General features: G+C 45.4%; 2 protein-coding genes across 5 annotated transcripts in view; one reads left to right on the forward strand and one right to left on the reverse strand.

Annotated features, from left to right (window-relative positions):
- The window catches only part of RUNDC3A (RUN domain containing 3A), a 183,380-nt gene that overhangs the window by 151,990 nt on the left and 17,865 nt on the right, over positions 1-13,525 (reverse strand). The gene's annotated exons all lie outside the window — the stretch shown is intronic.
- SLC4A1 (solute carrier family 4 member 1 (Diego blood group)) overlaps positions 1-13,525 on the forward strand; it is a 184,421-nt gene that overhangs the window by 25,762 nt on the left and 145,134 nt on the right. The window contains exon 2 of the mRNA XM_068263166.1: positions 12,812-12,897. Within this exon, the coding sequence (XP_068119267.1) occupies positions 12,886-12,897 (12 nt within the window). The 5' untranslated portion in view covers positions 12,812-12,885. The remainder of the gene's footprint in view (positions 1-12,811; positions 12,898-13,525) is intronic.

Below are 13,525 nucleotides of genomic sequence, written 5' to 3' on the forward strand. Positions count from 1 at the left end.
AACTACAGTGTCAGAGGTGCAAGAAGGGGATGGGGAACAGCTTGTTACTGATTACCCCCAAGCACTCTATACATAGCAATCCCTGCCATTGGCAACTACAGTGTCAGAGGAGCAAGAAGGGGATGGGGAGCAGCTTGTTACTGATTACCCCCAAGCACTCTATACATAGCAATCCCTGCCAATGGCAACTACAGTGTCAGAGGTGCAAGAAGGGGATGGGGAGCAGCTTGTTACTGATTACCCCCAAGCACTCTATACATAGCAATCCCTGCCAATGGCAACTACAGTGTCAGAGGTACAAGGAGGGGATGGGGAGCAGCTTGTTACTGATTACCCCCAAGCACTCTATACATAACAATTGATACGGCGCACCAAAACCTGCCAATGGCAACTACAGTGTCAGAGGTACAAGAAGGGGGCGGGGAGCAGCTTGTTACTGATTACCCCCAAGCACTCTATACATAGCAATCCCTGCCAATGGCAACTACAGTGTCAGAGGTACAAGAAGGGGATGGGGAGCAGCTTGTTACTGATTACCCCCAAGCACTCTATACATAGCAATCCCTGCCAATGGCAACTACAGTGTCAGAGGTGCAAGAAGGGGATGGGGAGCAGCTTGTTACTGATTACCCCCCCAAGCACTCTATACATAGCAATCCCTGCCAAAGGCAACTACAGTGTCAGAGGTGCAAGAAGGGGATGGGGAGCAGCTTGTTACTGATTACCCCCAAGCACTCTATACATAGCAATCCCTGCCAATGGCAACTACAGTGTCAGAGGTACAAGGAGGGGATGGGGAGCAGCTTGTTACTGATTACCCCCAAGCACTCTATACATAGCAATCCCTGCCAATGGCAACTACAGTGTCAGAGGAGCAAGAAGGGGATGGGGAGCAGCTTGTTACCGATTACCCCCAAGCACTCTATACATAGCAATCCCTGCCAAAGGCAACTACAGTGTCAGAGGTGCAAGAAGGGGATGGGGAGCAGTTTGTTACTGATTACCCCCAAGCACTCTATACATAGCAATCCCTGCCAATGGCAACTACAGTGTCAGAGGTGCAAGAAGGGGATGGGGAGCAGCTTGTTACTGATTACTACTGTTCAAAGTATCTAAAGAAGTGGTTATTATGAGCACAGGACCAAGAGAGACTTAATACTGCAGTTGAAAGAGGGGACCCTCTGGCCCAAGCTCCCCGATACGGTCGCAACCTCTGCAACCCCTATTGCTATGCCCCTGATACTAATTGTGTATAGATGCAAGTCAGGGGGAGATTTATCAAAGCATTACCGACAGTTTTTTCTTCTTAATCTGTTCTAACCAGCAGGGAGAACAGTTCTGCATGATTATAAGAACCTTCTTAAATCCTAGGTAATAGTGGCAATTTAGCATGAATTTCTAGAGCTGCACTACAGAAAAGTGCAAATCCACCCCTAAACTGGCGCAGATTAAGAAGTGCTTGATAGCAGTTCTACAGATGTGGAACTGCAGGCTAGACATGATTGCAGAGTGCAGGCTAGGCATGATTTGTGATGTGCTCCCCCCCCCTTCCCCCTGCTGAATTCCTCCTCAGAGCCTGCTGCTATAAATACAGCAGATGTATTGGTTACCTCAGCAGCAGCAATTCCCCTCACACACTGCACTGCCTGAGAGACCTTCCTAACTCCTCCTATTTTACAACAGTCTTAGAAGGAATCTGCACTGTCTAATGATTTCTTAAGATGCCTGAGACAGTTCTGCACGGATTTCTAAAAACCTACCGATATTTTGTCTCAGACACTCTTGATAAATCTGGCCCTCAATATTCTAGCGCAAAAAATGATACAGGGCACCCAAATGTTCAGATAACACTGTGCCCAATAAAAAGAGGCTTACCAACTGCTAAAATCCCAATTATAAGCTTTGCAGAGCACATGAAATATCAAATATGAAAGGGAAGCGCTCATCAAATCAAAACCATCAGTCTCATGGGCAGTGTTGTAATTTCTGAGCATTCAGGGTAGGAACGCACTAGGCAGAAACGCTAGCGTTGTGGAAAACGCACATAATGCAAGTCAATGGGCCGCATGGAAAAACGCATATGTTTGCGTTCTGCAATGTGCGTTTTTTTAAAGGGCAGGACTTGCTGCATATTTTTCCAAAACGCATCTAAAACGCACATAATGAATGTCAATGGTGATGCAGAGGTATTGCGTTTGAGTGCATTTTTAGTGCGTTTTTTTTTTTTTTTTAAACCAAATCTGATGATGTACTTCCACTTCCTAGTGATTAGCATAAACCGCGTATCAAAAATGCATACAGAATGCATATGTGCATAATATACAGTAACCGCAAACACATTGCATGTGCGTAACAAATACGCAAACACACTAAAAACGCACACAAAACGCACTGAAAACACACAAACTCATATGCAGCAAAACGCTAACTTTCACGCACTGCCTCATGTGTTCCCACCCTCCCTCAATGGCTAAAGGCCCAGTCCGCCCATGATGCCAAGTGAGGCAACATCCTCGGGTGACAGAAGTCTGCGGGCAGCACCAGGCATAAACTGGAAGTGAAGAGAGTGCCTGGTCAACCAATACTGAGGGCAACTGCAACTAGTTACCAATACTGGGGGCAGCTATACCAACCTGGCTACCTACCTATATTGAGGGGTTTTTTTTGGGGGGGGGGGGGGGCGGCGTACTGCAGCTATAACCTGCGGTGCAAATTGTCTGGTACTGTGCGATGATTCCAATTTGGGTGGGGGGGGGGGGGGGGGGGAGGCGCAACCTCACAAGTTTGCCTCAGGCAGCAAAAAAAATCTAGAACTGGCCCTGAAAAGGCCACCTTAAAGTGGACCCAAACTAAACTTTTTTTTTTTTAATTCAGAATATTTAGTTGCACCACTCTGACACATACAAAGATAAACACTCCTTCAAGCCTATGAGCATTTCAGTGCATGCTTTTCACCCTTCTCTTTTCATAACTAGGGTTGTACAGGTGGCAGCCATTACTTCTGAGCTTAGTAGGAGGTTTTAGATCATGGGTGTGTTTGTCATCAGCTACCCTCCCTCACAGGGGCGTCGTCTATGTGAAATCTCACACAAGCTGAGATCACCTCCCCTGTGACATCATCAGTAGCATCCTGTGTTTTGTTTTTGCTTTTTATCTCCTCCACCAGTCTGCCGGATTCAGTCCCGGCAATATGAAAGGAAGGGAGGGGTTCCTCCAATAAATGTAAAATATCTTATATTTGTCATCATGCAGCTGAAAAAAAGGCTGCTATTATAAGTTAGAAAATAGATTTTATTTCTGAAATCTTGTATTTTTAATTTGAGTCCACTTTAATAGGTATTCAATCCATCTAACCATAAACAAGAACACATCTAAGTGTAAACATCCAATACCTAGGATAACAGTAAAGTCCAAAATAATTTGGATCCCAGAGCCAAGGGTCCCCCAATAGTAGAATGTGTGCAATACGTAACAATCCTGTAAGGTGTTGCTAGTGTCTCACCTGAGCGTTTCACTATTCAGCATCAATAGGGATATCGATAGCTTGCTCACACTAAGGTCTCTTTCTCATGAATTACATACACAGAAAGTCACCTCTCCAATGACAATGTTTTTTTTTTGAATGTTTTTTGGTTTTTTTTGTAAATGTTGTATGGATCCCTCTATGTTGCATTATTTCTTACTGGATATTACATTCAGGGAACCATTCATACAGAATATCCAAAAGGATCTCCTTACAACTATATGCTTTCATGTAGGCTCATGGTGTCATAAAAAGGGTCTGTGTTGGGACACATTACTATCAGTGAAGAATCCAAGATGATCTAGAGCAGGGGTCAGGAACCGTTTTGGCTGAAAGAGCCATAAAACACCACATATTTTAAAATGTAATTCTGTGAGAACCATACAATATGTTTCAAACTGGGACAGTGCGCATGCGCAGCAGAGGGCTCATGTCCCTGTTGCCATGGTGATGTGTATACAATTGATCTGCCAGGCAGCGGAAGTGTCACACATGTCTTCAGCTTCTCTTGGGTTTCAGCAACATCCACAATTTCCCCGACAGGAGGAATACTGACTAACAGCTTGTACAATTAGCTAGCTGGCTTGGAGGTTGATTCACTTTGTAGGATGAGATCCCCGCACTTTGGCCCAACAGGCAGCCTGTCAAGTGACAGGCAGCCTATTGGGCCAATAAAAGTGCGGGGATCTCGTCCTACAAAGTCACTGGACCTGACAGGGTCCAGGGTGGGACAATTGGAGCGGCCGTTAGATTTTGGGGGGAGCGCGAGTAAGTTAGTGATGCATCCTTCAGCAGTAGCGTGCCTACTTTGAAAATGTTACTTGCGCTGCCACACTAAGCTGCGCTGCTTGAGCATTGTAGCTTAGTGAATCACCCCGACTGATTTGTCTGTGAGCCAGATGCAGCCATCAAAGGAGCCACATCTGCCTCCCGAGCCAGAGGTTCCCTACCCCTGCTCTAGGAGAATACAATACACCAATATGCCTGGCTCTGTGTATGGCTGGGAAGCAGTTGCGCTTTCTAATGGCCCATACTCACGGGCTACAATTGTCGCCGCAACAGGTCGCCCGTGAGTATGCGGCGTTGCACGGGCGCGCACCCCAAACTGTCGCCTGTCGCTGATGTCGCCGGGCGATTGGCGCGGTCAATCGCCTGGTGACAGTCGCCGCCGCAACCCCGCCGCAACTGTCGCAAGTCCGCGTGAGTACGCGGACTAGCGACAGCAACATAATTACAAATAGACGGCGCTTCTGGCGGGGGGAGGGACAACAGCAACAGCTTCCGCCGCATCAGTTGCCAGCTCCCTCCGCCGTGTGTATGCAGAGGGACCTGGCGACGAGCTGTCGCCGGCATGTCGCGCACACGCTCCCGTGTGCTAGCGACATGCCAAAAAGTTGCCCGTGAGTATGGGCCATAACATACAACCTCATCATGGCTTACAATGTACCGGTAGTGTGGGTGAATGAATGAAACAACAACAAATAACTTTTGTAATGCGTTTTTCTCCCGTTAGACTCAAAGAATGGTTTAGACCAGTAATTGGTTGATTGGTAAATTGTGGTACAAAGGAAGAATTCTATAAGTCCCCAAATGCCAGGCTAAACAGGTGGCTTTCTCAGTCTGGATTTGAATAGCTCCAGGGATGAGGCTGTCTTTTTTTTTTTTTTTTTAAATGACAAATTTTATTGAGTTTTGCATTTTATAGTACAACAAATGCCGAAACAGTCGGCATAAAACATTAACAATACAACAATACAGTACTGCTGCAGCAGAGAGTGCCCACCCCCCCCTCCCCAGTTAATGGCCCATACTCACGGGCTACAAATGTCGCCGCAACAAACGCGGCTCGCGCGTTGCAGCGACAGGTCGCCCGTGAGTATGCGGCGTTGCCCGGGCGCGCACCCCGAACTGTCGCTCGTCGCTGATGTCGCCGGGCGATTGAACCGCTTAATCGCCTGGCGACAGTCGCCGCCGCAACTCCGCCGCAACTGTCGCTAGTCCGCGTGAGTACGCGGACTAGCGACAGCAACAAGATAAGTATCCATTGGGCTTCCGGCGGGGGGAGGCGCAACAGCGACAGCTTCCGCCGCATCAGTTGCCAGGTCCCTCCGCCGTGTGTATGCGGAGGGACCTGGCGACGAGCTGTGTGCTGGCGACAGGCCAAAACAGTTGCCCGTGAGTATGGGCCATAAGGAAAGCATGAGGTTGGATTACCTGGTCACGGCTGTATCAAAAAGAGATCTTACACTTAAACTGAGGTCAATATCATTTATATCTAACCAACGAAACCAGATTTTTTTTCGAATTTCTTAGTAGCACCACGTTTTTCGTATACCTCTTTGAGGATGAGGAGCTCTTTGTTAATATAGGATAGCTATTCACGCAACTGTGGGCGGATTGGTTTGATTCCAGTGTAGGATCATGAGTTTTTTTGGCATAAAATAGTAAGTTACGAAAAAGGAGTTGCTTAGATACCGCAGTAATTTTGGAGTTTATTGCACAGAGTATGATGCGGCTGTCTTTACTGGGTGGGGTAGGGAATTCCAAAGGGTAGGAGCAGCATGACAGAAAGCTCTGGCTCCAAAGGCTTTGAGGTGTACTCTGGGAGTGACCAAGTTTATGGATCCTGCTGATCAGAGGTGTGGTCCAGTTGCAGCAAGTTCTTCATGTATCCAGGGCCCAAATGGTTTAGGGATGTGCATGTCATCAGTCTGTACTCAAGTGACAAACCGCCTATTGGACCAATCAGAGTGCGGGGATCATGTATGAAATAATTTAGGTTAGGTTAGTCAGTTAATAAATAATATGCACATGACAGTCATTTAAAGCAACTCACTGCACTAATATAATAAGCTCTAGAATTGAAATGTGAATGTACATTATTTCTAGTGTCCCAGGTTTGATCAAATGATTTATACTTAATTTGTATAAAACTAAAGTATATAAAGGCATGATCACAAAACACAATAGGGTGAAAGAGGCGCCCTGGTAGATAAAAGCTTTTAAAAGCAGTTTAAAATCGAAAAGGAATGAGGTAGTTTACCTCAATGACGAAATTGTTGTTATACAACAAAAGATTTTATTTGAGCACAGGCAACGTGTTTCTCAGGTCTGAGTCCGCTTCCTCAGGCCAATAACAGTCCCAAATGAAAAAATCAATGTAGCAAAGGGCTCCCTTGGTGCCCTTCACAGCCTTTGAGCCAATCTCACAAGGATCATACAACTAGCGTGGCCATCATGATCGTCAAACCCATAACAAGTGTAGCCACAAAACCACCTAATGTGAAGAATAGTCCTCCCTGTATCGGGGGAAGGGAAGGTTAGTAGTTGGGGGCCCCCCACAGCTCTGGGCCCTCCTGTGATCCCTCTGAAGGATCCTAATTACATCCCAGGACCTGTCTGTGCAATTTTAGGACTACAGTACCTCCAAAACAATGGTCTTGATTACAGGAGGTCAAAGTGATGCAAATAGTTCTGGTGGTCAGGAAATGTGCCTGCTGGGAATTTGAGAGGCAGAAGGGAGAGGCATCAATCGGCTCAACCTGTGCCCAGCTCACCGGCGAATTGCAAGTTAGTTATAGATTAGATGGTGAGGTTAGGGTGAGACATGGTTGAAAGGTTGGTGGATAAGTATGGCACGGGTTGAATAGGCCAATTAATAACATCGCTGTTGGCTTTCACTGATATTATGCACCTGGTGCTCTGCAGGGATCAACGACTGAATGTTGTCACTGCTGCAAAGAGTTGAACGGACTTGCGTTTTTACTATAGTGATTTCTTCGGCTTCATGTATTTGTGCAGTTCCTCACCATTGGTGTTTTGTCATTACTGTAAAAAAGATTTACCAAAACAGCACAAACAGGAAGCCCTTGCAGGAAAACAGATATGCTATTGCTCCATTGTTATTGCCTGATGACGCAGGATCAAACCTGCGAAACACACGTTGCATTTTCCCCCGGAGTATGTAAATAAACTTGTTGTATTTGACAAATACATTGGCAATTTTTGTGTCTGCTTGGAGGTGGTAAGTCCACCACTGCGTCCTCATGTTTTAAACTTTTTAGATTATTTTATCCTTTTGACGACTCTGTATCCATACTTTGCAGGTAAACAGATTGCTTTTTTTTCATATGACAAAATTAAAGGGGCACTATGGTGAAAAATTAAAAATGTAAAATATGTGCAAACATTAACAAATAAAAAGTATGTTTTTTCCAGAGTAAAATGAGCCATAAATTACTTTTCTCCTATGTTGCTGTCACTTACAGCAGGTAGTAGAAATCTGACAGAAGCGACAGGTTTTGGACTAGTCCATCTCTTCATCGGTGGATTCTCACAGATTTATAGATTTTCAAAAGCACTTAGTGAATGGCAGTTGCTCTGTCCAACTGCCAAAAAAACTGTGTAGCAAGCAGGGAAGCTGGCCAGCATCATTGTTTAAATCCTTTTTAGAGAATATTTTTATTAAGAATAAAATCCTTGCTGAGAATCCCCCATGAAGAGATGGACTAGTCCAAAACCTGTTGCTTCTGTCAGATTTCTACTACTTACTGTAAGTGACAGCAACATAGGAGAAAAGTAATTTATGGCTCATTTTACTCTGGAAAACAAATGTACTTCTTATTTGTCTATGTTTGCACATATTTAAAATGTTACAATTGTTCGCCATAGTGCCCCTTTAAATGTTACTAGCTGGCCAGGAACAACCCTGCTGTGCCTCCATTTTTGTTGCGGTTATGGCCAAAGTTGAGATATTTATCAAAGGTCAAAAATCGAGGACTTGTGAAGAAGGGTTTGAACATTCTGTAGTGGAAAGCGTTGGGTGTGGTGGGGATTCCACCACTGCTTATCTGGAGAGTCACGTAGTTGGGAGTTCCCTCCTTATCATGTGACGCACAGAGGGTTCTGGAGGAGAGCGATCCAACAACAACACCGAGAGACTCTTCATACAGAATGGCTGCTCAGAGTGCAGAGTGCTTTCTACTTCAGTTTAACAGAGTAACCAAGCAGCTCGGGGTGACCCAAACCACTAGGAATGTATAGCGGGGTTAGAGACCGAAAAGCCCTCCTACTAATAAGCAATGCTTGGTGAAATTTGCCTGCTTAAAACAGAAGGAAACTTGCAATACTTCAGCTATAAGTGAACATCTGTGGTTACCCACAATGCATCACTACTGAATATGCAAATTATTCCTTTTCGCCCTTGTAAACCAGGAAAGCATCCAGAGCCGCTGGTGTATAGCAAGCCTATAGCTTTACATTTTACACAGCCCCACTCTAACCCCACATGTAGACAGACTATTTAGGGCTTTTGGTCCTCATCATTACATGGCAGGGATTGATATGGCTGTATGGGATAGGGGCTTGGACCAGTACAACAGAGTAACCAAGCAGCTAGGGGTGACCCAAACCACTAGGAATGTATAAGGGAAGGGGGGAGAGACACGAAAAGCCCTCCTACTAATAAGCAATGCTTGGTGAAATTTACCTTCTTAAAAACGGAAGGAAATTTGCAATAATTCAGCTATAACTGAACATTTTTGGTTACCCACAATGCACCACTACTGAATAATATGCAAATTATCCCTTTTCGCCCTTGTAAGCAAGACAAGCATCCTGAACCGCTGGTGTATAGCAAGCCTATAGCTTTAAATATTACACAGCCACACCAACCCCACATGTCAATCCCTGCCATGTACTGATGAGGGCCAAAAGCCCGAAACAGGCTGTCTACATGTGGGGTTGGTGTGGCTGTGTAATATTTTAAGCTATAGGCTTGCTATACACCAGCGGTTCAGGATGCTTGTCTTGCTTACAAGGGCGAAAAGGGATAATTTGCATATTATTCAGTAGTGGTGCATTGTGGGTAACCACAAATGCTCACTTATAGCTGAATGATTGCAAGTTTCCTTCTGTTTTAAGAAGGCAAATTTCACCAAGCTTTACTTCAGTTTAAATGTAAAAAAATGTTTAAATGTAAAATACCTAAGTTATATTGTTTTCAAAATAATATTTATAACCCTTGTAAAAATATGGAGCTAAGGTGGGCTAAGAAGCCAGTGGAGGACAATTACATTCTAAAATTATTATTTGTATTTTGTTACAACCACAGAGCTGTCCCTTATGTGAATTATGATTGCTTTGTCTTTAGGGTTATTGTACTGCTGAGGGGTGAACCTTTCCAAATCTAAGCTCCCGAATACTGTAGAGCAGGTTTTGCATGGTGGGCATCTCACTATCTTGCCCTGACCAGCCTCCCCAACTAATTTTCCAGCTCTTTCCACTGAAAAGCAGCCCCATACTATGATGCCACCGCCATGCTTCACTGTTTGTATGGTGTTGTTCAGCTCTCAAACAGTGCTTGTAATGCAGTCCAGCATCACCAGACTAGCAAATAGTTTCTCAGTCATTTAGGTGCCTTTGATAAAAACAGGGAACACCAAGAGCCCCAATAGTGTAATTCGTACTGGACAAGGTGGCAATAAGTATGTATTGCTAAATACTCACAAGTCAGGGTAACCAGCAGGCAACCACTGTAAAGGCAGGTGGGGAGATTGTCCTGACCCCACTCAGGATTAAGAAGTCGCTCTCTGTAGACAGGAAGAAAGGGTAGCAACCCTCCACCAAGGGTGGACTCAAAATTGTATACAATGAACAGAGGCGCCAAAAGTATAAGATTAGATTAAATGAGCTTAAAAACCAACTTAAATGGCAAAATTGAAGGAGGAAGTGGTGGTCTTACCTCCCTCAAGCAGACACGACAACGACTGCGATTCAGACAGTCAAACACATTTATTAGGAACTCCAAAAAGAAATGCAACGCGTTTCGCAGGTTCAACCCCGCTTCATCAGGCAATATAGGGAGGAGTATCAAACAATCTGCACAAGGATTCAAATTATTATACAGAGGCACTTAATTTGAATCCTTGTGCAGATTGTTTGATACTCCTCCCTATATTGCCTGATGAAGCGGGGTTGAACCTGCGAAACGCGTTGCATTTCTTTTTGGAGTTCCTAATAAATGTGTTTGACTGTCTGAATCGCAGTCGTTGTCGTGTCTGCTTGAGGGAGGTAAGACCACCACTTCCTCCTTCAATTTTGCCATTTAAGTTGGTTTTTAAGCTCATTTAATCTAACTTATACTTTTGGCGCCTCTGTTCATTGTATACAATTTAGGTGCCTTTAAAGGGATTCAGTCATTCACAGAGCCTCCAGTCCCCCTCCGCCAGTTGGTTTTGTTTTCGCTGACAGGCCCAGCCACGCATATCCTTCATGTTCCTGTCCTCAATAGCGTCCTGCAGAGGCACAGGATGCTATTGCAGACGGGAACGCAGGGGCGCCTCTAGGCATAGGCAGTGCAGGCTATTGCCTGGAGTGCCATTGGTCCTGGGGGGCGCCATGTTGCAGAATTAAGCCCCGCCCCCAAATTAAGCCACACCCCTGTGGCTGTTCTATTACTTGCTTCTGCTGAATCTACTTAGAGTAAGTTGCAGGCATCTGACACCTCTGTGCCTTGTGCATCCTTTTCTCCTTTGTGCCATCTCTGCCTCTTTCTGTGCCCTTTGTGCCTCCTTCTGTCCCCCTGTGCCTCCTTATGTCCCCTTGCCTTTATTTGTCACCTTGTGCTACCTCTGCCCTCCTGTTCCTCCTTTAGTCCCACCCTGCCTCCTTCTGTCCTCCTGTGTCTCCTTCTGTATCCCTTTGTGCCTCCTTATGTCTCCATGTGCCTCTTCAGTCCCCATGTGCCACCTCTGTGCCCATGTGCCTCCTTTAGTCCTCTGTCCCTGTGTGCCTCCTTTAGTCCCCCGTGACTCCTTTTGTCACCCTTTGTGCCTCCTTCTGACCCATTGTAGAGGGTGCCAGGCCGACCAAGCGGGCATGAGTGCTGTGCAGGGGGGACCGCGGTCACCCCCCACCAGATGTTGTGTCCCCAGGTGGTGAACAGGTGTTCACTGGAGCACAGCCCGTAAGCTCACTTCTGCAGCCTTACATTACGTGTATTTTCTGGTGAAACACTGCTCGCATTGCAAATTTTCTGATGAAACGCTGCCGCATTATGATTATTTTCATGGAAGGGCGCCATGGGGGTGGGGGTGGGGGGCGCCACAGATTTTCTCGCCTGGAGTGACAACATGGCTAGAGGAGCCCCTGCGGGAACGCAAAGAAAAATGCGCGTTGCCAGGCTTGTCAGCGAAAATGAAATTAGCTGGTGGCGGGAGACTGGAGGCTCCGTGAGTGACTGCGAGGGCACGAGACGTCTGGAGGGGGCTGGTAGAAGCCCAAGGAAAGTAAAATGGATTTTTCATTTCTGGCTTAAGTGTCCCTTTAACCGAGGAGATCCTTCTGGATAGAGATGACCAGTGAGATGATAAGAATTCCAGCTACTATGCAAATGTCATGCACATTGAAACTGGACCAACCAAATGTACTTCCGCCAATTTTCTTTATAGTTGAGTCCTCTTTAGGTTCTTACTGTTGTCTTATGTTACCACTGGGGAGATTCTCTGCTTCCTGTCCTGGAAACAAATGGCTACGTTTGTAATTTTTCCCCCTCACTCAGGCCACTACCATTACAGAACGCGTTCTCTTCCATTTCATTGTATGTGGAGCAATGCCCCAAGGTCTGGTGGTCCCAGCAGGGCCAGTGATCGACTTTCTGTTGCCTGAAGCAAACTTTAGAGAACGCAACTTATAAGATGTCACTGCTACTGATAGAGTGCAGTGATTGGCCCAATGGCTGTGCCATGCCCCCGTCCAACCATTCAGCACCAATTAGCAAAAAGGAGCAGTTGGCAGCTGTGATTGGCTGGTCTGGTGCCAGCACCCCGCCTGATTGGCCACGTGCCAAAACCTCCCTCCTGTCAAAGATGCCACCAGTCGAATGAGGATGGGGATACAGGGATGCGTGTATACCAGGAAGGCAGGCGGGAGAGCGAAGAGGACCAGGTGGCCCAAACTGTTTGTCCAAAGTCCGCTCCTGGGTCCCAGGGACAGCAATAAAGTGTGATGGTGTTTCCCATCCTATTTGTATGTGTTGCTGTCTGCCACCCTGGGTACCGCACTATGTAAATGTTTTTGATTTCACACTGACCCTGCTGATGAACACAATTAACATTATTTAAAGAGCAGAGTGTGCCTTATATGTTTCTTGCTAAAAATGATAAAACTATCCGGATTCCAAATACACATGAAACGTGAGCTATGAATATTTCAGATGTACTGTGTGCTGCCTAAAAGAATGTTTGCTGCTTTATCAAGCATCTGATCCTGTCATTCCTCCCTGTACAGGTCTGAGTCCTTGTGTTATGTACAGCCCTCGCTGGCCGCTGAAACAGTCGGGGAAATAGTCAGTTGACAGCACCATGACGTCTAATGTGAGTACATAAAACAATGTATGTAGTGTAGAAAAGAATTAATTAGAGAAAAAATAAAGTTTGGAAGAGCCCTCCTGCTGGCCGTAAGTGGTACTGCAACAATTCACACATTTTTACTATCTCTTTCCACAGCAAGTTCAATAAAGTGGGCAGTAGAGATGGTCAACAAGATTCAATCACTGATTAAGGCTGTAGATTACTATGAGCACTTTCTCAGTGCTTTTCTGATCATCAGCGTTTTCTGAACATTTTTTGAAAAGCACTTCCATTGACTTGCATTAAAATTGTGGTAAGATCGCTGTACAATTGCCTATTGCGGATTTATTGAAAATTTGCGATTTTACTGTTATTTTAATGCAAGTCAATGGGGGAGTTTAAAAAAAAAAAATGCTCAGAAAGTGCTGATGGTCAGAAAAGCATTTTAAAAAGTGCTCATAGTGTGTCTACAGCTTAAAACTACTTTTTTACTCTATAGGCCAGGGAGGTCTAACTCCAGTCCTCAAGGGCCACACATTTTTTGCACATCTTAAATTCATTGATAGGACTGAATCAAGAAAGTTGGGGTTCAAGTAGGACACATTTCTCATGCTTAACACTGCCATGGATGTGTTCCTGAAGGACTGGAGAT

The sequence above is a fragment of the Hyperolius riggenbachi genome, chromosome 12 (assembly GCF_040937935.1).
Source record: "Hyperolius riggenbachi isolate aHypRig1 chromosome 12, aHypRig1.pri, whole genome shotgun sequence".
NCBI lineage: Eukaryota > Metazoa > Chordata > Amphibia > Anura > Hyperoliidae > Hyperolius > Hyperolius riggenbachi.